Source organism: Cladophialophora yegresii (assembly GCF_000585515.1).
Source record: "Cladophialophora yegresii CBS 114405 chromosome Unknown aczIN-supercont1.1, whole genome shotgun sequence".
NCBI lineage: Eukaryota > Fungi > Ascomycota > Eurotiomycetes > Chaetothyriales > Herpotrichiellaceae > Cladophialophora > Cladophialophora yegresii.
This window is the reverse complement of record NW_006913045.1, coordinates 422,826-443,821: the sequence shown is the minus strand read 5'-3', so window position 1 is coordinate 443,821 and position 20,996 is coordinate 422,826. Positions and strand designations below refer to the sequence as shown.

The 20,996-nt window shown below is 54.8% G+C and overlaps 9 protein-coding genes across 9 annotated transcripts; 7 read left to right on the top strand and 2 right to left on the bottom strand.

Moving 5' to 3' along the window:
• Window positions 1–764: 764 nt before the first annotated feature.
• On the bottom strand, window positions 765–1,826 carry A1O7_00163 (3'(2'),5'-bisphosphate nucleotidase; the record flags this gene model as incomplete). The annotated part of the gene is made up of 1 exon (XM_007754205.1): window positions 765–1,826. The coding sequence occupies one exon, from the start codon at window positions 1,824–1,826 to the stop codon at window positions 765–767; it is 1,062 nt and encodes a 353-aa protein (XP_007752395.1).
• Window positions 1,827–4,219: 2,393 nt separating this feature from the next.
• A1O7_00162 (uncharacterized protein) lies at window positions 4,220–5,842 on the top strand (the record flags this gene model as incomplete). Its single annotated transcript, XM_007754204.1, has 1 exon — window positions 4,220–5,842. The coding sequence occupies one exon, from the start codon at window positions 4,220–4,222 to the stop codon at window positions 5,840–5,842; it is 1,623 nt and encodes a 540-aa protein (XP_007752394.1).
• Window positions 5,843–6,199: 357 nt separating this feature from the next.
• Window positions 6,200–6,691, top strand: A1O7_00161 (uncharacterized protein; the record flags this gene model as incomplete). The annotated part of the gene is made up of 1 exon (XM_007754203.1): window positions 6,200–6,691. One exon carries the CDS (start codon window positions 6,200–6,202, stop codon window positions 6,689–6,691), a length of 492 nt encoding a protein of 163 aa, XP_007752393.1.
• A 455-nt stretch (window positions 6,692–7,146) lies between these two features.
• On the top strand, window positions 7,147–8,776 carry A1O7_00160 (uncharacterized protein; the record flags this gene model as incomplete). Its single annotated transcript, XM_007754202.1, has 2 exons — window positions 7,147–7,182; window positions 7,238–8,776. The coding sequence occupies 2 exons, from the start codon at window positions 7,147–7,149 to the stop codon at window positions 8,774–8,776; spliced, it is 1,575 nt and encodes a 524-aa protein (XP_007752392.1).
• A 346-nt stretch (window positions 8,777–9,122) lies between these two features.
• Window positions 9,123–9,869, top strand: A1O7_00159 (uncharacterized protein; the record flags this gene model as incomplete). The annotated part of the gene is made up of 2 exons (XM_007754201.1): window positions 9,123–9,390; window positions 9,484–9,869. 2 exons carry the CDS (start codon window positions 9,123–9,125, stop codon window positions 9,867–9,869), a joined length of 654 nt encoding a protein of 217 aa, XP_007752391.1.
• A 675-nt stretch (window positions 9,870–10,544) lies between these two features.
• On the bottom strand, window positions 10,545–11,887 carry A1O7_00158 (uncharacterized protein; the record flags this gene model as incomplete). Its single annotated transcript, XM_007754200.1, has 2 exons — window positions 10,545–11,053; window positions 11,125–11,887. 2 exons carry the CDS (start codon window positions 11,885–11,887, stop codon window positions 10,545–10,547), a joined length of 1,272 nt encoding a protein of 423 aa, XP_007752390.1.
• A 1,350-nt stretch (window positions 11,888–13,237) lies between these two features.
• Window positions 13,238–15,028, top strand: A1O7_00157 (uncharacterized protein; the record flags this gene model as incomplete). Its single annotated transcript, XM_007754199.1, has 1 exon — window positions 13,238–15,028. The coding sequence occupies one exon, from the start codon at window positions 13,238–13,240 to the stop codon at window positions 15,026–15,028; it is 1,791 nt and encodes a 596-aa protein (XP_007752389.1).
• Window positions 15,029–16,258: 1,230 nt separating this feature from the next.
• On the top strand, window positions 16,259–18,754 carry A1O7_00156 (uncharacterized protein; the record flags this gene model as incomplete). Its single annotated transcript, XM_007754198.1, has 2 exons — window positions 16,259–18,463; window positions 18,512–18,754. 2 exons carry the CDS (start codon window positions 16,259–16,261, stop codon window positions 18,752–18,754), a joined length of 2,448 nt encoding a protein of 815 aa, XP_007752388.1.
• A 1,070-nt stretch (window positions 18,755–19,824) lies between these two features.
• A1O7_00155 (blocked early in transport 1) lies at window positions 19,825–20,288 on the top strand (the record flags this gene model as incomplete). Its single annotated transcript, XM_007754197.1, has 2 exons — window positions 19,825–19,847; window positions 20,003–20,288. The coding sequence occupies 2 exons, from the start codon at window positions 19,825–19,827 to the stop codon at window positions 20,286–20,288; spliced, it is 309 nt and encodes a 102-aa protein (XP_007752387.1).
• Window positions 20,289–20,996: the final 708 nt, after the last annotated feature.

The window sequence follows — 20,996 nt, the reverse complement described above, 5'->3', positions numbered from 1 at the left end:
CCGTCTTGCGGTCATGGAACGCTTGCCTGTGTGTGTGCGCGTGTGCGTGCGTGTCTGCCTGCGTGCAGATGTCTACGCAAGTACCGTAGGACCAGTGGGTGGTCGGAGAACAAAGGGGTAGCCTACAGTGCTTCGAATCGATCTAGTTCGACTCAGTTCGATATCCCGGACTTGTCTCTGAGCGAACAGGGAGGGTCCCTATACATCTATACATATATTGCATACATGTTTACTCTTCGGCGCTGGATGCGCTCGTGTGCGATCTTCTGTACGCGGTGGACCTAGCACGCAGTATCGTGCTCAGAGGGAAGCGTAGATGTAGGTATACAGCGCACGGGATTCGAGATCGCGGAATTGGACCTATTGAGACTACAAGTACAAGTACAAGTACAATGACCAGCACTGTTACAATGGGTGGGTGGTTGAGTGACCTCCTGAATGTAGGGGGTATTCAAATTGCCATCAACCTCGCGCTGTTGGGCTCTACACAGGACATGCTTTTGAGACCATGCATCGTTCACTGCCTTGGCCACTATGGCTCTTTTCTTATCTATCCTTTCCTATCCTACCCTACTCTACCCTAAGGGTATATCATGGCGGGCGTGAGGTATGCCATGTCCGTAGCGGACATAACAACCTATGATTTCGCTGCATTCACAGAGGCATCGTTCTGTTTGCTCCATTCCAGTCCATTGTCGCCTGCATATCATATCGTAGCACGGCCCAAGACACCATGGTTTCTACTTCTACCTCTGCTTCTTCTCCTACTTCGCACCCAGAACCTCCTGCACGGCCTTCAACACCTCGGCATGGACATTCGCCGGCGTGGCCACCACGCCCTTATTCTCTGTCAGGGTACGACCACGGCTGAAATCCAACCGCTTGCCGGTCACGTCGGTGACCTGGCCGCCTGCTTCGCGCACAATCAGATCCCCCGCGGCGTGATCCCAGATCTTTTCCACGTAGTCCTTGCGCACGGGCAGGCGGAGATACAGATCGCCGGCGCCGCGTGCTACGCTGCCGTACTTTGCCTGGCTATCCATCTGGACAGGTTTGCCCGTGATACCGAGCTTTTCGGCAATAAGCGCATTGTCGCCCTTGGACGAGTGGCCTGGCTCGACAGACTCGCACATGACCGCCTCGCTGACTTTACTGATCTTGCTGACGTGGATGGGTTGGCCGGCGCTCACGGCCCCGCGGGTAAGAGGCTGCGACGTCGCCCCTTGGCCCTGGACGGCAGAAAAGAGCACACCTTTGCCCTCCGCATCGGTGGCGGCCGAACCCATGTCCTCGGTCAGCGGAGCCGAGTCGTCGACGGGAAGGTTGGGGCATCCCAGGACGCCGACCTTGACGTCCCCATCGACCATAAGAGCGAGGCACACCGCGTACTGTCCGCCACGGAGGAAGCCCTTGGTGCCGTCGATCGGGTCGAGCGCCCAGATGCGGCCTTTGGCCCCACCGGCGGAGTTACCCTGGTCAATGGCCGTGAGCATGGCATCTTCGGACGTCAATGGGCCGCCAAGAAGGGCATCGCTGTCGGGATCGCTTAGCTTGGCTTCCTTGACAAGATTCCAGATCTTGGCGGAGAGGTCTTTTTGTTCTCGCAGGGAGGAGGCTTCCTCCTCACCAACAACTTCGTCATCGGGGAAGTTATGCTTGATGGCCGCGATGATGAGGGCTTGAGCGCCGAAGTCACCAATCGTGACTGGAGATTTGTCGTCTTTGGAGACCGTGCCTTTGGCTTTTTCGTGGAAGACGGACTTGGTAAGAATGGCGGCGCGCGACACGGCCAGTTGGGCCACGCGGAGCTCTTTTTCGTACGCCATGGTGGTCACCTTTGTGGAGAGGGATTTGCTGCCCAGGCCCGACGTGAGGCTTGATGGGTTCAGGTAGTTGAGTTGAGACACCAGTGAACTGAGCCTGAGTCGGAAGAGCGATGATGGTGATGGAGCCAGTGCGAAAGCGACGATCAAGAAGGAAATTGCGCAGACGACCAGAAGCGGGCGAAAGTACAAGATGTGGGCTGGTTTAGAGAAGTTCATGCAGTGGAAAGAGTTCAATATTGTTCGTCGCTACTCACCGCAATGTTGAAATCTTCAATCTGACTGGCAGGAGCAGGTCAAACTTCGGTTTGCTGCAACCGGCATTCGGCAGTCGGGGAGCCTGCAGAGTGTAGTATGCAGGCTGAGCTTGGCAGCTCAGGTCTCGCCGACCGATGAACATCACTTGAAGAATGGCTGTAGGGAGACGAGACATGGCGCTTCTCGACAGGGCAAGATCCGTGGCAGGCGGCGACGACGATCGACGACAAGGAAATAACGTGTTATCTCGCCGTGGAAACAGGCATACGTAGTTGTCACCAATCACGCAATTCAAGCATGACTTGACACATGGGCGGCTGTGGCTTGGTGGCTTCCGGATGAAGCCTTTCTGGTAAAGATCGGGCTTTGTTGATCCCAAGATAGTGTATCGATAGCGCCGTGCTTGTTCTCAACTAAGTATGACCGAGTACAATGTGCTTTGTGCGTGGGGGCTGTAACAACACAACAGACAACAGGGAAATTATCACTCTCGACTGGGATAGAGATACACAATTGGCGGATAGGATGTTGTCGGATGCTTACCCAGGAGCGATGTTAGCAGCTGCTGATGTGCCTGGCGCAGTTGTGCCTCCCATTCCAATCGTACTGTGTAGACGCGTTGTTCTGACCACCATTTGGCTGCAGGCTTATGACAACAGAAGGCCACTTCACGAAGGATTCACGAAAACCATACACCGCCCCTACAATACCAAGTCACTATTGACGTGTCATCGTGAGACTGTGCACTAGGTACTGTGAGTCGAGTACAGGGCGAAGGAAGCAGCAAAAGGTTGCGCATCTCGCATCCGGGGAAGGCAGCATCTACATAGCTGGTACTGTGCAAATGTTGGAGTCGGCTCAACAACATTCAGCCTCGTACTGCGTTCTTGGGGTTATTCGCCGTTTCAGCCTGTCGGGTCAACAGAAACATGTCCAGATCATGTTCTGTTCTCCTGCAGAAATCCATGATGCTTGGCTGAGCAGGCGGTGTGATTTCGCTAATGGACCAACCAGATGCACCTGGCGATGCGTGTGCCGGAACAGAGTCAGCAAGCCCAGCTCGAACCTTGGATGAGGTTCCCCTTTGAGGACGGCGTGGACGACGGCCCAGTAAATCCAGATCCTTCGGGCCTCCACAATTGGCCCTTAGCCTGCAGGAGGGATGCCTCGTGGCACTTGCAACCTGCGCCTTACCAGAATAGACCAGTACCACGGCTTGGATGCAAACAACCCCAGTAACAATGTATACTATACATAAAGCCGCTCGTGAATAGTGCCAGGTCGGTGAAAACCATCTTTCCCACGCCGACGTTGAAATTGAAGGAGTACATAGCTAGGGGGATCATCGAGGCGGGCAGATGTCACAGCCGTACTGGCCGCACGAAGCAATTCACAATCATGTGAGAGAATTGCAGTCACGTCTGCAGTACGCGGCTATGCAGATTGCGCCTATTTCTTCAGGCGTCTGGAATGCTGAGGCTCACGTATGATCCATACATGAATCTTCCGAAAGGAGGTTAATTTGCCTCGGAGGCGAATGACAGCAGATAGATGGCTTGACTGGGGTCTTGGTCGAGGGCGAGACCTGGCAGAATACGAAGTCTAAACTTTTGGGACACACGGCGCCGCCGGGCACAGAGGACGCATTCGCAAGTATTTCCAGTCTTGTGTAGAAGGATTACATCCCATCAGTACCTAGGCAAACCAGGCAGAAGACGAGGCGCCGAAGGAGCTGGTGACACGGAGGTGAGAAGGTGGTGAAGGATGGTCGGACTGTGATGTTGTGGCTCTGATGGGCTGTTTGGGTGGCACCCGCTAGACCCGCCAAACCTGAACGGGGACCCAGGCTTGTTTCCGCAGGTGACTTCGCTGGCTTCGGCGCCTTTCCTTTTTGGTTCGTGCCTTGGTCTGCTTTGAACCGCAACCCGTTCACACCTCATGCGCGACTCCCCCAATTTCACGAATCTCATTCCGTACGCCTCTGACATAGATGGGCCCTCTATAACCATGTTCTCCGCCTCGGTGAGTCCTCCCTTCCCTATATACTCCCTATCACCCCCCTGGTCTTGAGTTCGTCGCGTCTGTCTGTACCGGCATCACCCACCCCGCCAAATACCTCCTCCATGAAGCTCCCTCCGATGTCCATACTGCTGCTGCACACACCAGCCTGTGCGCCTGATGCAGGGTTCACCGACCTCCCAAGGCCTAAGAGCCCTCAGCACCCCGGTGTTGATCAGCTGGACGGTCTGATACACTGTCAGGAAGCCGGGACGTGTGAACACTGCTGTCGCAAGAAACGACGGACGTCGTTCGATGCCTATCCCATCCAGCCATATCCTCAAATTGTTACTCGCCGCTTTCCAGACAAAACAGGCTACGCGCGCTTTGTCGCACTCGTTTTACATTTCTCATGTTGCGCCCGGCAACGGAGGAGATATCAACTAACAACTCGATACCGCTATCACAAACAGAAGAAACCCTTCTCTGCTATCTCGGTCCATGTCGAGCAATTGACCTCTGAGGTCTACGACGAAGATGACCTCGCCGGCGTCCCCGACCTCCTCGAAGTAGTCAAGCTCCAAGGCACTGGCCCCCAGGAAGTGGCTCGAGCCTTGAGGAAGAAACTGAAATACGGCAATGTCCACCGGCAGCTGCGCGCTCTCACAATCCTTGACGGTATCCTGCAGAATGGTGGAACTAGAGTACAACGCGCACTGCTGTCCGACGGGCCTCTCCTGGAGCGTCTGCGGATAGCGGCTGCCGACCCAACTTCGGATCAAGAGGTCCGGAAGAAGTGCAAAGACCTTTTTGGCCAATGGGTTGCCAGCGCCAAATTCAATCCTGGCTTGGAAGGCGCCAAGTCTCTCTACAATCAACTCCCCAAGACGCACAAACCGGTACAGCAACGGCGCGAGCAGAGCCGTGTCCTCCGAGAAACGGAAGAGGAGGTTGCCAGAGAACAGGAGTTGATGATAGCCAGGGCTCGGTCTGATAGCAATGAGAGACCCGGTCTGTCGCCCAGTCCCACGACGCTACGCAAGCAACCGTCTCCAGTGGCCCTTGGCGAGTCCTCGACGTTTTCGCCCAAAAAGGTGAAAAAAGACAAAAAGGCCAAGAACAAGGGAGTTATAGCCTTCAACTTGGAGAGGGAGAAGCCCAATATTCTACAGTCTATTGCAGCGTCCTCGGTAGCCTCCACCAACCTCAATAATGCCCTAAGGTTAGTCAACCGAGAGTCTGAGCGAGTGTCGAACAATCCCGAGGTGATGAAACGTTTTGAAACATGCAAACAGCTTCGACGGCAAATTCTGCGATATATCCAGTTCGTGGAAACCGAGGAGTTCTTAGGCGGGTTGATCCACGCCAATGAAGAGCTAGTCAATGCTCTTATGGCCTTTGAAGTGCTGGACAAATCGGTGGACGACGATTCGGACAGCGAGCTTGAAGAGGCACAACATCTCAGTCGAATCGCAGCGAAGAGTGAAGCGTCTGCCACCAAAGACGCGGAGAAATTAGTCGCCGGACTGAGCATCTCTGGCCCACCAAAACCTCCTCGACCAGCGCCGCAGAGCATAGCGATGCCGCCGCCACGACCAGCACCAAATTCAAAGAACTGGCGGGCAAAGCAGATTGAAAGCGACGTTGAGAGCGATACGGACATCGACGAAGACTCCGACGACCCTTTTGCGGATAAAAACGCCATGAAGACGCCTGATCCCGAAGCGTTGGGCAGGAAAGGGTATTCTTGGAAGGAAGTATAGACTATGGTTGAATCACCCAGCGCGAAATTTGGGGACGCATTCGAGCACACGTCGTTTGATCGCACATTATGGATAGAGCGCTGCATGGTCTGCTCTCCGAGTTGATGAATCTGATGAATACAAATGAATGTTTGAAACGGGCAATTCTTGACCTCTCTACCCTACCTCGATCTAACGTAATGACCCGGCAATCGATTATACGAACCTCGTATCCTACCCCACATTTTGAGGGGACCATCTCCTTGGCCGTTCTTTATACATAGCCATCGAGGCCTGGACCTGAAAGCCTCTTCTCAACATCTTCTGTACGTAGATGATCAGTACAACTTGGTTGAGTCGACAAGCAGTATAACCAGAATGGGCTCCCACGACAACTACACCTTTGCCAATCAATCCGCCATTCCCTCTCCGCTGGACAAACAACTTCCGGCGTTTTTCAAGTCATGGGACGACCCACACTCGAAGAATGAGTGCCTCAACCTCTTCCACCCCACCGAAGGTCAACTAGTCTTCGGCAGCACCACGACGGGTCGTGAAGCCATCCGTGCCTTTCGTGACGCCATGATCCATCCCGAGAACGGCCCCGTCGTGGATCTCGAGCATACTCTCGGCAAATGCTTCGTGCTGGCCGGCGGCGCCGGAGAGGGCAAGCAGGAAGTCATTGTGAATGGCAGCTTGTGGTATAAGTTGAAGAATGGACGCAAGATCGACGTCGACTTTGCCAGTAACATCCGGTTCGTAAGCCCAGGAGAAGGGGAGGATCTCCTAGCCGAGTTTTATGAAGTTTACCTCGATGCGACTGAGTTGATGGGTGCGATCAAGGAGATGAATGAAGCGGACGAGCACTAGGCACAGTTAAAGATCGAGGCATTGGAACGGCAGCCAAGTCGTGGTTGGCCTCAATTGTTCTTTGAACTTGACGGGGCGACGCGAAGATGCCATGATTAGGATCTAGTATTCTCGCTAAGCTGCGTCAAAAGCACTGTGAACTCATCACTGTCTTCACACTGCTCGCGATCTACAGGCGGCAGGTGGCACTAGCGGGGCAGCAAGGTTATGTAAGCGAGCCCACGATCTTGGTGATCTTCACGATCCCGGTTCCTGCGATGTTGACGTGCATCATCTTAATTAAGTTACATGTCACTTCCTAATGATCTTTACATTTGCTCAACTGCCTCAGACGCTCTCGCCATGTTCCTGCCGCCATCTATTATTTCCACAAATATCTCACCATCCTATGAAACATCACCAGTCGCAGGATCGCCTTCTCGCTGATCAAACATGATAGGCGGGCAGTTGCCAGCATGGGCGAAATGGAATCTCATGTCATGGAGCTGGAGGTAGGTAAGACGCACCGGAGATCGAGGTGCTCCCAGTCGCTAACGAACGGCCAAGGCTCTGCGGGCAATGTACTGCCCACCACTTGACGAGGCTCTCTTTCATGCGATAGCATCGGATTATACGCTCCCTGAGCACAAAGCAGCGTTGATAACAGTTCTCGATGACTTGGCAGTCGGCGCGTTGGAGCAAGAAGACACAGGATTCGATCCCTCGGGTACTGGCGCCACCACGCAAGTCAGAGATACGATCAACACGTCTAGGTCGAGCCCGGAACAATCCTTCTCAAACGGTGTCACGAGCGTAACGACCAGTCTTTCCGAGCCGAGAACGAGCGACGCAGGCAGCCTAGGACAAGGTCTGCACGACTCTTCGGAGGGGCAGAAGACGACATGGCTGGAGAACATGTTCCCAGGCATACCCAGGCGCGAATTGACCAGTATCCTCGCTAGTCACGACGGCTCACTGGACAAGGCCACCGACGAGTTACTCAACCTTTCATTTCTTAAGCAGGGATATGAAGAAGAGCCCGAAGAATTGTCTGGCCCTAAGGGTGTCGATGGCTTCGCCGAAGAAATGCAGTCGTCCCGTAAAGGCAGGAAGAAACGGAAACCTCGGACGAACGACTCGTCACGCGCAAGCTCGGCTTCCTCCTCACTGTACAACTCGGAACGGACTCCAGTCAATGTCTGGTCTACGATGTCCGAAGATGTGGAATTTATCTGCTCGAGGACGAAACTCCATCCGCAGACAGTACGATCGGAATACCATTTGAATGGGGCCCGATTGTCAAGTACGATTCGTGCGTTAGCTACTAAGGAAGCTGCCGAATCCAATAAAACTTCGGACAGCAATGACATAATCGACCTTCAAATCGCTGAATTTCGGCATCGGTACGAGCACGTCCCAATACCGCAACTGTGCGGGTTGCTCTCGTTGGCACGGAACATTCCTTCGGCAGCCCAGGAACTGCTGGAAGCCATGACCGCCGTCGACGACACAACGAAGCCTGGCAAGCTGTACGACGTCGCCCAGTACATCCCCATTGACCTCAAAGAGAACGAGCCATTCCAAACGCCATCAGGCTCGAAGTGGACTTCTGTCAGCGCACAGCCCCGTGCGTCTGCATCGGCTCAAAGAATAGCCGCCGGTCAGACGTTCGGCCAAGCATCTGCTGCATACAAGAAAAGCAAGTCTAATCCGCTCTTTGGAGGAGCGGCAGCATACTACTCCGGAGTGGCGCACGAACAACTGAAAGCGGCCAAGTTAGCACATGCTGCAGAAGCAGATGCCCTTGTATCAAATCAGTCTTCGGCAACGGTGCTGGACCTTCACGGCGTGAGCGTGCAAGATGCAGTCCGCATTGCGAGCGCCAAAACCCAAAGCTGGTGGGATGGCCTAGGCGATGCAAAATATGCCACTGGAGGCGGTGGTCCTGCTAGAGCCGGCTACAGAATAGTGACTGGACTCGGTACCCATAGCAAGAACCAAGCGCCTCGGATTGGGCCAGCTGTGAGCAAGATGCTCATCCGGGAAGGCTGGAAAGTCGAAATCGGCCACGGAGAGTTGATTGTCACAGGCAAGGCCAGTCGCTGAATAGAAGTGTTCATTTACCCACCGACGTAATGGGGAGTGCGCGCCTCTGCGGTATACGCTGAGGTGTCTCCTTGCTGCTCCTCTGCGGCCTATTCCAAATACTGTGGTAGTTCGCAGGGCTATGCGTGCGGGCTGCATGAGAATCTTCAGCCTCGTCTCGCTAACGCATGATTCCAGAATCATGTGCCCCGCGCACCAATCATATGAGCCACGGGCTTTCGATTGCATCACCGTTGTCCGCGCGGATACGCCGCAGTGGCCGCCCAGCTCAAATACGCTCACTCACTTTCTTCGAGTTGATTCTTTTCTTACTATTCTGCTACTTCGTATATATCCTCTCCTCTCCATGCGCGTCCCATCATTCCCCAACATCGTGCGCACGCTCTACACGCTCAGCAACGCCACAGCCCACCGCCTGTTCCTCCAGCACCCTCTGCGGGGTTCGACGCACACCATCTCGCAAGCCCAAGCCCACCGCGCAACAGTCCTGCGCTCTATGCCCTCGATCCCATTCCTGGGCGCATTATTCGGGACCACTACGAGTAGCTCATCCTCCAAGATGTCGTACCCAGACACACGCTCCGACGACGAGTGGCGCGCCGTGTTGAATAAAGGTGGGTGATCCTGCGGAGCGGAGCGGAGCGTAGCAGTCAAATGATTTATCTCACTGGTGTTCTATGCTAACGTGGGTTGGCACGTCTGTGCAGAACAATTCCGCATCCTTCGCGAAAAGGGCACAGAGGCCCCCTTCACGGGCGAATACGACAAACACATGCCCTCGCAGGGCGTGTACGCCTGCGCGGCGTGCAGCGCGCCGCTGTACAAGGCCGACCACAAATTCAAGTCCGGCTGCGGGTGGCCCGCGTACTTTGATTCCCTGCCCGGCGCGGTCACGCGGCATACGGACCGCACGTTCGGCATGGAGAGGACGGAGATTGTGTGTTCAAACTGCGGGGGCCACCTCGGGCATGTGTTCAAGGGCGAGGGGTATCCGACGCCGACAGACGAGAGGCATTGCGTCAATAGTGTTAGTTTGAGGTTTCATGAAAACGAGAAGGAGGGCGAGGCCAATGGGAATGGCGGGGCGAAATGATACCTTGAAAAGAAGATGGGGCTGACGATGCGAGTCTATGAGGCTATAGATGTGTGGCGCGGAGCCGTGGACATCTTGACATGCCTCGTTGTGGTGAATGTGCACTGCAAAGCATGACTATCAATCGAGTACACGAGGTAAAACTTGAGTGGATGGAACCAATTGTAGAGTGTATGGAAGTGGTGTTCGTGTCCGTGCTGCGGTGTGCTGTCGTCTGCGATCGTCGCGAGTGCTTTGAGCATGGGACACGAGGCCGTGCGGCCGCTATGAGGTGCAACACCGTACATTTCTATCTTGAAAGTCTCGTGGCGATAGGAACCGATGCAATGCCTTGCCCGGGGAACACTGAAGTACCGCATGTTGTAGCCCAGGACCGCTATTTATCGTTGCTAAGTACTATAGATTTGTGCGTAGTAAAAAGGAGATGTTTCGACGTGCTTTAATGTGGGAGCCCCTTACTCAGAAACCGTGAACTCGCTTTGACTGGTCCGTTCCACCTGGTAACCCGTTTTCTCACCAACGTACCTACCTGTTTACCTGCCCATCGGATTGGACAGTATCGTACCTGTTTGGAGCGAGTCAGCAGAGCCTCCGCCTCCTGCTTACAGTCGTGGCCCCACATCCAGCGCGACAGCTGGATGTAATCATCTGCACTCTGCTTTAGCATCCAAACTTTCATTGCGTGGCCACTGCTCGGTGACTATGGGACATACCTGGAGGACTTGTGCCCGGTAAGAACTTTCGAAACACAGCCAAGAACTCCTCCGACAGAGGCAGCTCGTCCGCGTCTCCGGGGCTTTGGGCCTGACGGGCCTGCTCGCGTGAGTGGGACAATTGCTGGACGATCGACGACCTCGGCACGCGCAGCTCGTTATATAGCGCCAGGCGTTCCGGGATGTCGGCCTTGTCTTCCAGCTGGCTCATCAGCATGCCTAGCGTGGCTGCGTCTTCGATCGACTGGGCCGCCCCCTGGCCTTGGCGAGGCCACATGGGATGGGCGGCGTCTCCAACCAGCACCAGCCGACCTTTCTGGTATGATGGTAGAGGTTCGCGGTCGGCGATCTTCCAGTCATAGACGAATTCGTCGGCTTTGTGGCCAAGGGCTTGGATGGCGGGCGGAAAAGTGCTGAGTCTTTCGGTTAGATGGGCGCGGCTGACCTTTCCGCCCACCACGGACTGGTTGGCTTATGGGACGGTATTATACGCGCCAAAGTTCTGCATCTCGTCGCTATGACACTGTTAGCTTTTTGTATACAGAGAGGCTCGGGCTGGGAAGGGCCTGCGCACTTGTGACACGGGTAACGGAGCAGATAGGTCGAGCGATCCGCGTTGACGTAGAATGTGAAGCAGCCGGGCCCATCGTCCATGATAGGGGCTGTCGCGGGATCGTTCAAGATGTCTTCCGTCTTGAGCAGGAATCGGATAGTGGACACACCGCTGCGGATGGCAGGGACTCGGTGGCCTAGGACCGCTTCGTGGGCAACTGAGTGTATGCCATCGGCTGCAATGATGAGGTCGGCGTGCATGTCGCTCCCATCTTGTAGCTTGATGCTGCCTGCAGTATCCCAGCCGACAACTCGTGATGACAGGAGGACGTCAACCGGTTTGTCAGGGCCTGCGGGATGGAGACATTTGTCCTTGAGAGCAGCATGCAGGTCAATGCGATGGGCCAGGAAGAACAAGTCCTGGAGATGTAAAGCAGCGGCTCTGATGGCCCATGTAAGCGGACAGCTGTCTCCATTTTCGCCGAATCTCGGGGAGGCGTCCTTGCTGAGGAAGTGGTATTCTAGGGAGGTTCGGAGCGCCGCGGCTTTGGCGTCTTGCTTGGGGTCGATACCCAGTCCGATAAGTGTGCGAGTCGCGTTGGGAGGAACCGCCACCGCCAGACCGGCCTCTCGCAGCCACGCCGAGGATTCCACAACGGTGACGGCGTGGCCTTGCCTTCGCAGGGCCAATGCGGCCGTCAACCCGGCAATTCCTCCTCCAGCGACAATGACGTTGAGCTGTATATGAGGCATCATCCGGAGAGTACGAAGGGCCTGGGAAGAGGTTGCTGCGCTCCTGTTGCACGAGTGCTGGAGGTTTGGGTTGATGGGTGAAATGAAAGAAACGGTGTGCCACATGAAATTCAATCTCGTCTAGAGTGAGTTTATAAGGTGTGCTTGCATGACTGGTTCTTGATATCCGTACACAGTACCGAATGTAAGCGTCAACTCGATCGTTGCGGTACGAAGGCTGATCTGGTCAATGCGAGGATGGTTTCCACTGGTGGAGGAGCATTCGCGCACCCTGCACGCACACGCTCACACGGCGGTAGTCCACGGCATGCGTAATGCCTCCGCCCGATTAAACAGAAGGCAGGATCTCATCGGGACCATGCTGACCTTGGCCGCCTTTCTTTTACGTTCCGAGTGCTGTGGTAAGTAGATCTTCGGCGGTTATCTCATTTCGACTGTATCCGGAAATGGACAGTCTGGGAGCGCGGTGCTGATGTCTTGATGTGGCCGAAACCTGATGGTAATCTGATGACTGCATTAGGTAAGGCTAGCAACACACTGGACTGGGTCAAGTCGTATCAGCATGTGTATCAGCATGTGGACTAGGAGGGTTTGTTTGGACACCGATGCGGATAGTGATCTCGACGGAGGCGGTGGACACGAGATCTTTCCCTGAGTGTCACGAGTGTCACGAGTGTCACCGATTGTGTAGGAGAACATGGTCCTTTTGCGCCGGTTTCCCGCGCAAAGCCACGAGAGCTTGCTACCTACCACTGATGCATTTGATTCTACGACGAATCTGGTGTATCTGCTAGAGCTGCCGTGGCAGCGAAAGAGGCACGCAAAGGCTCGTGGATCTGGTCTCCCGTCAGATCTCATTACCGGGAAATGTCTCCTTCATATCTTGATCGTCTCGTGAACAACGATTCGGTTAGATCATGGATAGCGATAACTTTGAAGATCTGCCACTGCGGGGAGGCGGAAGATGCCGTACGGAGTCTCCGAAGAGCAGCAAGAGGCAGACAAAGGGGTCGAGGTGGTAACGCCAAAGGCAACAAGTCAGATACCTGTATTAGGACAGAATTGGTAACAGACAGAATGTCCAAATAGCCCCAGGTTGCAAGTGCACGTGACTAGAAACCTGCTGACTAAGGGCGTGTCTTTTCAACTCGACCTGAAGGAGCCACTTGGAACTTGGCCGTCATCGCAGATGCGGTTCAACACCACACCCTCTCACAGCACTTGAAGTGGACTTTTGGCCTCGGATTCGCGTCTCGGAACCAGTCCTTCCACTCGGCCGTCCAATGTGACGGAGCTCACCTTCCTCCCGCAAGTCCTGCCGCTTCCCATTGATATTTCTACAAAGTTCCAATGTCTCGCCGACCGGGCAATGACAGGGCGGCTCAAAATGCCCAGACCCTCAAAGCCCTGGTCAAACTTGAAGGAAACAAAATGTGCGCAGACTGCAAAAGGAACAAACACCCACGATGGGCCAGTTGGAATTTGGGAGTCTTTGTCTGCATTCGCTGCTCAGGAATACACCGAGGCATGGGCACTCATATCAGCCGGGTCAAATCGGTGGATCTAGATGCGTGGACAGACGAGCAACTCCAGAGTGTGCTCAAATGGGGTAACGCAAGAGCGAACAAGTATTGGGAGGCAAAGCTGGCTCCAGGGCACGTGCCGTCCGAGGCCAAGATCGAGAACTTCATCCGCACCAAGTACGAGTCCAAGAGATGGGTGATGGATGGTCCCATGCCCGATCCCTCGACCTTAGATGCTGAGGGAGATGATAATGTGCCGCTCAGCATTGTTCAGGAGAAGGCCAAGATTGAAAGATCGGCTTCTCAGCGACAGGCCCCAAGCCAGCCACCACCGCAGCCTGCTCCTGCGGCCAATGTGAATCTCTTTGACGACTTCACACCACCACCGGCCAGACCAAGCACGGCAGATATTCCAGCCTCCAGGCCAACACGAACTGGTCCACCACCTCCGGCTCCAGCTGCCAGACCTGCAGCCAAACCACAAGACTCTCTTCTTGGGTTGGACTTCTTCGGTGGCTCATCCACCGCTGGCATCGGGCGCCCTTCGAGCGCGGCTTCTAATCCCACAACCGGTACAAACAGCCGAGGAGACCTGAAGAATTCTATTCTGTCGTTATACTCGAGTGCACCTAAGCCTCAACCAGCACCGCAGGCCCAGCACGATCGGCAGCCCTCCTTTGGTGGAATGCCATCCATGCCAGCTGCAAAGCAAGATGCGTTTGGTGGACTCGCCGATGCGTTCAGTGGATTGAGCTTTCCCGGCACGAATGCTACCACCGCAAAACCTCCTGCTCCACAGCCATCATCTGCATTTTCCGGATTTGGGAGCATGACCAGCCCTGTCGTGGGATCCACAGCAACTCCTTCTGCGCCTCAAGTTACGTCTCCACCTCCTCTGAGTGGAGGCAGCTTTTTCGACAGCATACCATACAAGGCGCCTGCCGTCAAGCCAACAGTCACATCACCGTCAGCTCTGAACGGATTGGATTTCTCTTTTACTCAACGAGCACCGCCCCCAAAAACAGCGGCAGCCCCTGCACCAAAGCCCGCTGCTCCGTCAATCCCTGCTGATCTGTTCGCTGCAGACGACTTCGGGGGGTTTACCAGTTCTACGCCTGCCTCCCCTCCCAAGGCCGCTCCGGCTCCCGCTCAAGTGCCAGCTCCCCAAGTTACATCACCCGCAACCAGCAAGTCGGCATTCGATTCACCTTTCAATCTATCTGCCCAGCCAGCACCAGTGGCGGCCCCCAATCCTGCGTCACAACCATTCAAAGCACCGGTTGTCCCGCCAAGCAGTTCATCTATGTTTGACCCTTGGTCTTCAGGCGCTGATAGCAGTCCGTGGGGAGCACCGGAGCCGGCGCCCTCGAAGCCAGCGCAGCCGAAGGTGGAGCTAGGAAAAGTACCATCACGTATTACGCCTAATGATATTGCTGGAGGATGGGGTGAGCCGATCCCGTCAAACAATAAACCAGCGCGGCAAGCGTCTGTCACGGCGGATGAAGATTTTGGAGGATGGGCATCAGCATCCACGACACAAACACCGGTTGCTCCCCCATCAAAGCCCAGTGGTGGCTTTGGCGGCGGCTCTGATCCATTTGATAACCCATGGGGTTAGATCTCACTGTTAGGTCCCGGTGACGATGTGCGCCAGGCGAGATTTTGACGAGGGGAAGTGGCGATGAAGAATGAACACATGTCGTTGGTGTTTGCACACGATAGCATCTAGATAGCAAAACACAGCACGCAGTCACGCACGACGATACGAGTAGTCAATATATAATTGGCCCTTTACTGCCCTCAGGAGCCCTTGATAGCACGACGAGTGGAGGTTTGGCGGATAAGGAGAATTGCAATGGGCGAATGACGGCAAGGCAATCAGCGCCACTGATCAAGGCACAGCCGTCAATCCAACAGGGATACGGGCTTGCAATTCCACCAATCCACCATTGGGTGACAGGAGCGCGGCTGCTTGCGTTGTTCCCTGGACTATGATCCCATCTGCACCATCCTCCTGGCTCGACCACGACGTCTGCATCTGCATCTGCATTTAGAAGACTGACACCTGCTCCGAGTAACCACAGGCGTGTCTAACCTGTCAACGGCGGTTGTTTATCCGTGTCTTCAGCTGTTCCCGTGCCCGGTTCGAGCACAGCACCACATGGCACAGTCGCCGTCTTCGCGTTTGCCTCGATGATCTCAGTTGCTGTACCTTCGCACACAGTACACCAGAATCGCTCTCCCGCCGCTACAAAACCCTATCGACAGTCGCCCGACCTTGATCAGTACTTCTCGATTCCCCTGACTACCCATCTCCACAAGACCGCAGCCCGATGATCGTAGGGGCCCTTCCGGGAGCACGAACCTGCCTGCGATTGTGCGCAGGAGGTGGGAGAGGAGGAAAGGCTACCGCCTGCTAATCGAAGCGCATACAATTAAAAAGGACCATTAGGCTCGGGAGACCTAGCGGCTTCCGGTCCGCTCGATGCAGGTTCGTCCCCGACTCAGATATGGCAGCAGGAGTATCAGAGGGAGAAGTGACTGACACAGTGACTCTTGCCAGACTTCAATCCGGAGCCGAGACACAGGTGCGAGCTTCGCTGCTCGCCAAAGGGGGCACCTGCCCCAGTTGTCGATAAGTGATGAAAATCACCATGTCACCGAGACAATCGGCTACCTCTACGACGATGATTCTGACCACGACTCTCGCCCCTCCGGTCACTACTCCAGTTCACATCACCATGCGAGTGCTCAGTCACCGAGTAAAATCAATGGCAATCATACGCAACACGATTTAGCTCACAGAAGGACGCCGTCCATGCCGAGAAAGCAGCTGCCCTTTCGAGATATGTCAAGCGACAATGCTGTCCAACAAACAAACGGTGTCTCCCGGGCGTCTCCTAGCCAGGGCCATCATTGGGACCACCAGAACCATAATCACACGCCTCCTTCACCGACCGCCGGCTCGAGAGAGCGGTCGCCCTCCGACACCGCTACCTCTTCCTTTCCTTTGAACGATATAGACTACGAGTCCAGTGCAGCTGGGCTGGCGCAAGAGCTGAGCAATCTACAAGCATTGAGGCGCATGTCGATGCATGTGGGCGCCACAGATGATCCGGACCTGCCTCAGATTAACGCAGCAGGCATGCCGAGTGCGCCTAGCCCTGCGTCCAGCGAAGATGACTCGTCCAGGTTATTCTGGGTTCCGGCTCGACTACACCCAGAACTCGCGCCAAAGGAATTTAAGACGTTTCTGGAGAGCAAGGCGGAGCAAATCCGAAGACGGTCCGGTGAACTATCTGCATTCACAAGTCCGACATCTTCGAGGTCGAGTTCACTCAGTACTGATGGAGGGAGCAGTGGTCTGCGCAGGAAGAAGTCGATGCTCTCTCGTCAAATCGACAGTTCTGTGGGTTATCAAGATGGAGCGGACCGTTTGGAGCGCAAGAGATCACTTTCGCGAAGAACGAACCCACAGGACCCAAACCTGCAAGAGCTGGAAAACCTGGTTTCAAATACTGCGGCTTTGTCAAGGACAAGCTTGGATCCTTCATCCGAAGATGATACTGGGGATATCATTCTGCCTTCAGTGCCTGGAAACAGCCTGAAAAGGTCGACACGGACCACTTACCGACGAGGCGGGAGTGTCAAGGTCAGAGGAGATCGTGGGACTTATGCTCAACGCGCGGCAAGACGAGCCGCAGCTGGGAGTCCTTCGGAGAGCAGGCCCGAATCACCCGAAGCCCATGTTCCAGCCATCCCTCCGCTGCCAAACCTTTCCATGGATGTGCCGAACCTGGCGCAAACACTGAAAGACCCCTCGTATACACCCAGCGTAGCCAAGGCTCTACCCACGAATTTCTCGAGACCGGCTGCTTCATCTTCAGCAAGTCCAAGCTCCTCTGTACCGACTACTCTGGACTCTGTATTCGGGCCTGATGATTCAAGACGGACAAGCACAGCGAGCATGCCAGACATGCGAAAGTCCCCACCTCCACCAAAGTCGCCGCCCTCGACAATCACATCCTTCGAGCGCAAGCCTGCACCTGTACCACAGATAGTGGAAACTCCACCACCACCGGAAAGCCCCCAGATAGCTGTTCAGCCGCCGCGCTCCTCATCGATGGCCTCTCCTACCGTGCAGCAACCAATGCGCCATCCGGAACGAGTATCCTCGCGCGAAGATACCAGGAGCAGGGCTCAATCACCGCAAAGGCCGCCCCTGCCTTCCAAGGGCTCCTTGCCCTCAATCGCTCCACGATCGCCATCACCAAACACGATGCCTCCTCCGAACAGACCGTCACTCAGCCTTGAACAACCATCACCTCTGCCTGGCAACGACACAAATACAAGTAATCTGTCCTTTATTCCAACTTTGACCGTTGACAAGCGAGCCGATCACAAAAAGAAGGAAGAGACTAAGAAGTCTGGCTGGAGTTGGCTTCTGGGCAAAGAAGACAGCGACAAGGAGAAGCCGGAGAAGCCTAAGGCTAAAATCTTGAAACCGCCTCAAACGCACGACAATACCCGCCTTGACGTGCTCCAGACATCCATCGACGGCGGTGGCAAGGGGCGAGAAAGTCTGGTCCTGGATCGCGAGCACCTGAAGTTCGACGAGGAGCGCAAGAAGGAAAGCCAACGTAAAGCATCAGGCAGCGACAAAAAGGAGAAAGAGGGTCTATTTTCCTCCATCTTTGGAGGCAAGAAGGCCAAGGGGGACAAAGACAGCTCGAAAAAGCATCGCGACCGAGGGCTTTCACCCGAGCCGCCATATCGAGAACTGAAACCCGACATTGATTATAACTGGACGCGATTTTCAATCCTTGAAGAACGAGCCATTTACCGCATGGCGCACATCAAGCTCGCCAACCCTCGCCGAGCACTATATTCGCAGGTGCTGCTCAGTAATTTCATGTACAGTTATTTGGCGAAAGTCCAGCAGATGCACCCACAGATGAATCTACCCACGAGTGCGAAGCAACAACGAAAGCAGCAGCAGAAGGACCAGCCTCATCAGCCGGATGAGTATGTCCAGTACCAGCGGTATCAACAGGTGAGTTTCTCGATCGACACCGATGAACGGGCACTAATACTTTTACAGCAACAGGCCCAGCAACAACAGCAGCCACCGGTCGAGCAACAATATGCCGCTCAACAGGACATGGGCAATGATACGTCTGGGTACGAGTTCGATGCTGGAGTTTCGCGGCCTAGCTCTCGAGGAAGCAAGCAATCGGTGGAAAGCAGTGGATCACATGGGGGCAGTGCGGCTGGGTACAACCAACAACACTATCAGGCGAATCCACAAGCACAGCAGCACGAAGATGATGATGACATGTGGTGATAACTTGGCGAGCTTTGAAAGAGTAGGGGTTATTTATCTGGGTATATCCAGCGCAAAGGTAGCTGGTTGTTCCGAGGAACGATATGGCCTCAGAGCCTTCGAGCTTTGAAAATGACGGCTTGAAGCGCTTTCTTTTGTTGACCTCTAGCATAGCGAGCAGATTGGGGAATATATATGGGTATGACGGATAACTTCGAAGCAAGCAATGACACGATCACCTATTTTGCAGGCCATTACGATGTGAGATGTTGAAACATGCTGCTTAGTATGTGACAGCCAACGTGATAACTGTATTCGTCCACATTGAGATGAATTGGTCGGTTTGAGGTGCTGCTCGCTTCAGCAGCGGCTAATTAGGCATTATGACATCTTCCTGCCGTCCCGTGTACTGCCATCCAACTGTGTCCCCGTGAGACTGAGACTGACCACCGATTCACGCCTGATTCTCCTCCCGCAGTCACCACATGAGTAACCGAGTCCACCTTCACAATCGGACAGAACTTCTAAACATCACTGACCGTGAACCGTTCTCGAAACTCTAAAGTCTTGAAGGCACTGAATGAAGCAAGCTTGATCTCCCAGCCCGCAGCCTCATATTCTCGAGGGCTCACTCATCGCGGACATCTCGAGTACACGATACTCCGTATTGCTCTGCTATCTACAAAAGCAAGGCAGGCTCAGGCAACTGTTTCCACCGCTCTGCACGAGATCGCTACGACCGCGTACACAATCAGAATCACACTCATACCCGCATTCACTCCGACAGTCGAGAGCATCGGCGCAAGGACCGGATACCCTCAACCGCGACAAAGAGTATCAGCGTAAGAGCAGGATACCTCAAGGGAGAGTATCAGCGCGAGAGCAGACGAGCAAAACACCCCCAACCGAGAGCGCCAGCGCAAGAGCAAGACATCCTCAATCGAGAGCATCGGCGCGAGAGCAAAACACCCCCAACCAAGAGCAGCGCAAGAGCAGGAATTTGGTAGTCACAATCACAACCGCAACCGCAGGTACAAGCAAGAAAGACTACAGACTACACATCACACCAGCCTACATATCGCACACCCAGCATGGCCGACTACGCGCGCGAAGAGTAAGTCCCTCCTCGACCGCCTCACGTCCCTCTCCCAATCATGATACATACGGAGTACACCTGCGCGCGCACGTGTGTGCCTCATCCTCCGCTTTTGTACACGTTGCGGCGCCTTCCCTTCCTCTCCTCCCAGCTAACATTACCGCCCCCCACAGACAGAACAACGCCCTCCTCAGCTCGCTCAGCCAAAAGACCTCTGCCCTCAAACACATCACGCTGGACATCTACGACAACGCGCGCAACCAGGAGACGCTGGACTCGACGAACGAGGTGTTTAGCAGCATGAGTACGAATATCCGGGGGAGTGCGGGCCGGCTCACGCGCATGGCGAGGCAAGGGGATCGGGTTGCCGTGCTCAAAGTCGCGGGCGTGGTTGTCGCGGGGGGGTTGCTTGTTTGGTGGGTTGGTGGGTGGATTTTGGGGCTGTTGTTGGGGCGGTGACGGGAAGTGTTTGACTTGGGGCGGTAGAAGTGGTCTGAGAGGTGCTTGTCCACGAGTTGATTTTCCACGAGTTGAGTGGAAGAAGGAAGATCGGAATGCAGAGGCAGAATGGGAAAACAGAACGGGAAGAATCCTGTGTGCGTTTGAACGGGGACGAAAGACCTCAGCAGGAGACAGCGGCTCAGACGGAGAAGGCGAGTGAGCACTGCTTGCCTGTTGCTCATGCGCAGGTGGCAGGGAGTACGCTCCAGTAGATTGCGGTACTGTACTACAATGCGGGGGTCGAGAACCGGAGGGGAGGGAGGGAGGGAACAAGGGAAGGGATCTTCCTCTGCATCAGCATAGCGTATGGAGTATACTATACTATTCAACACATCCGTGAGCGATTCTAATATTTATATGTGTCATGTTATGAATGATGCGAATTGTGTCATATGTGGTAGGTCACCGTGGTGCAGGTCAATGGCAGTGCTTATGGGATTCGTGCCGTCATGGCAGTGAGGCGCGGTCGACGATGCGAGGGTAAACCGTATATTATGCGTCGTTTCCTTCGGCGTGATGGTGGTATGTGCTACTCAGGGAGGCACAGTAGCGGATCGTGTACTCTCTATCAATTCATGATGACGAAGAGGAGGTAGCTGGCGAGGAAGTGGATGGCGAGGAAGTGGATGGCGAGGAAGTGGATGGCGAGGAAGTGGATGGCGAGGA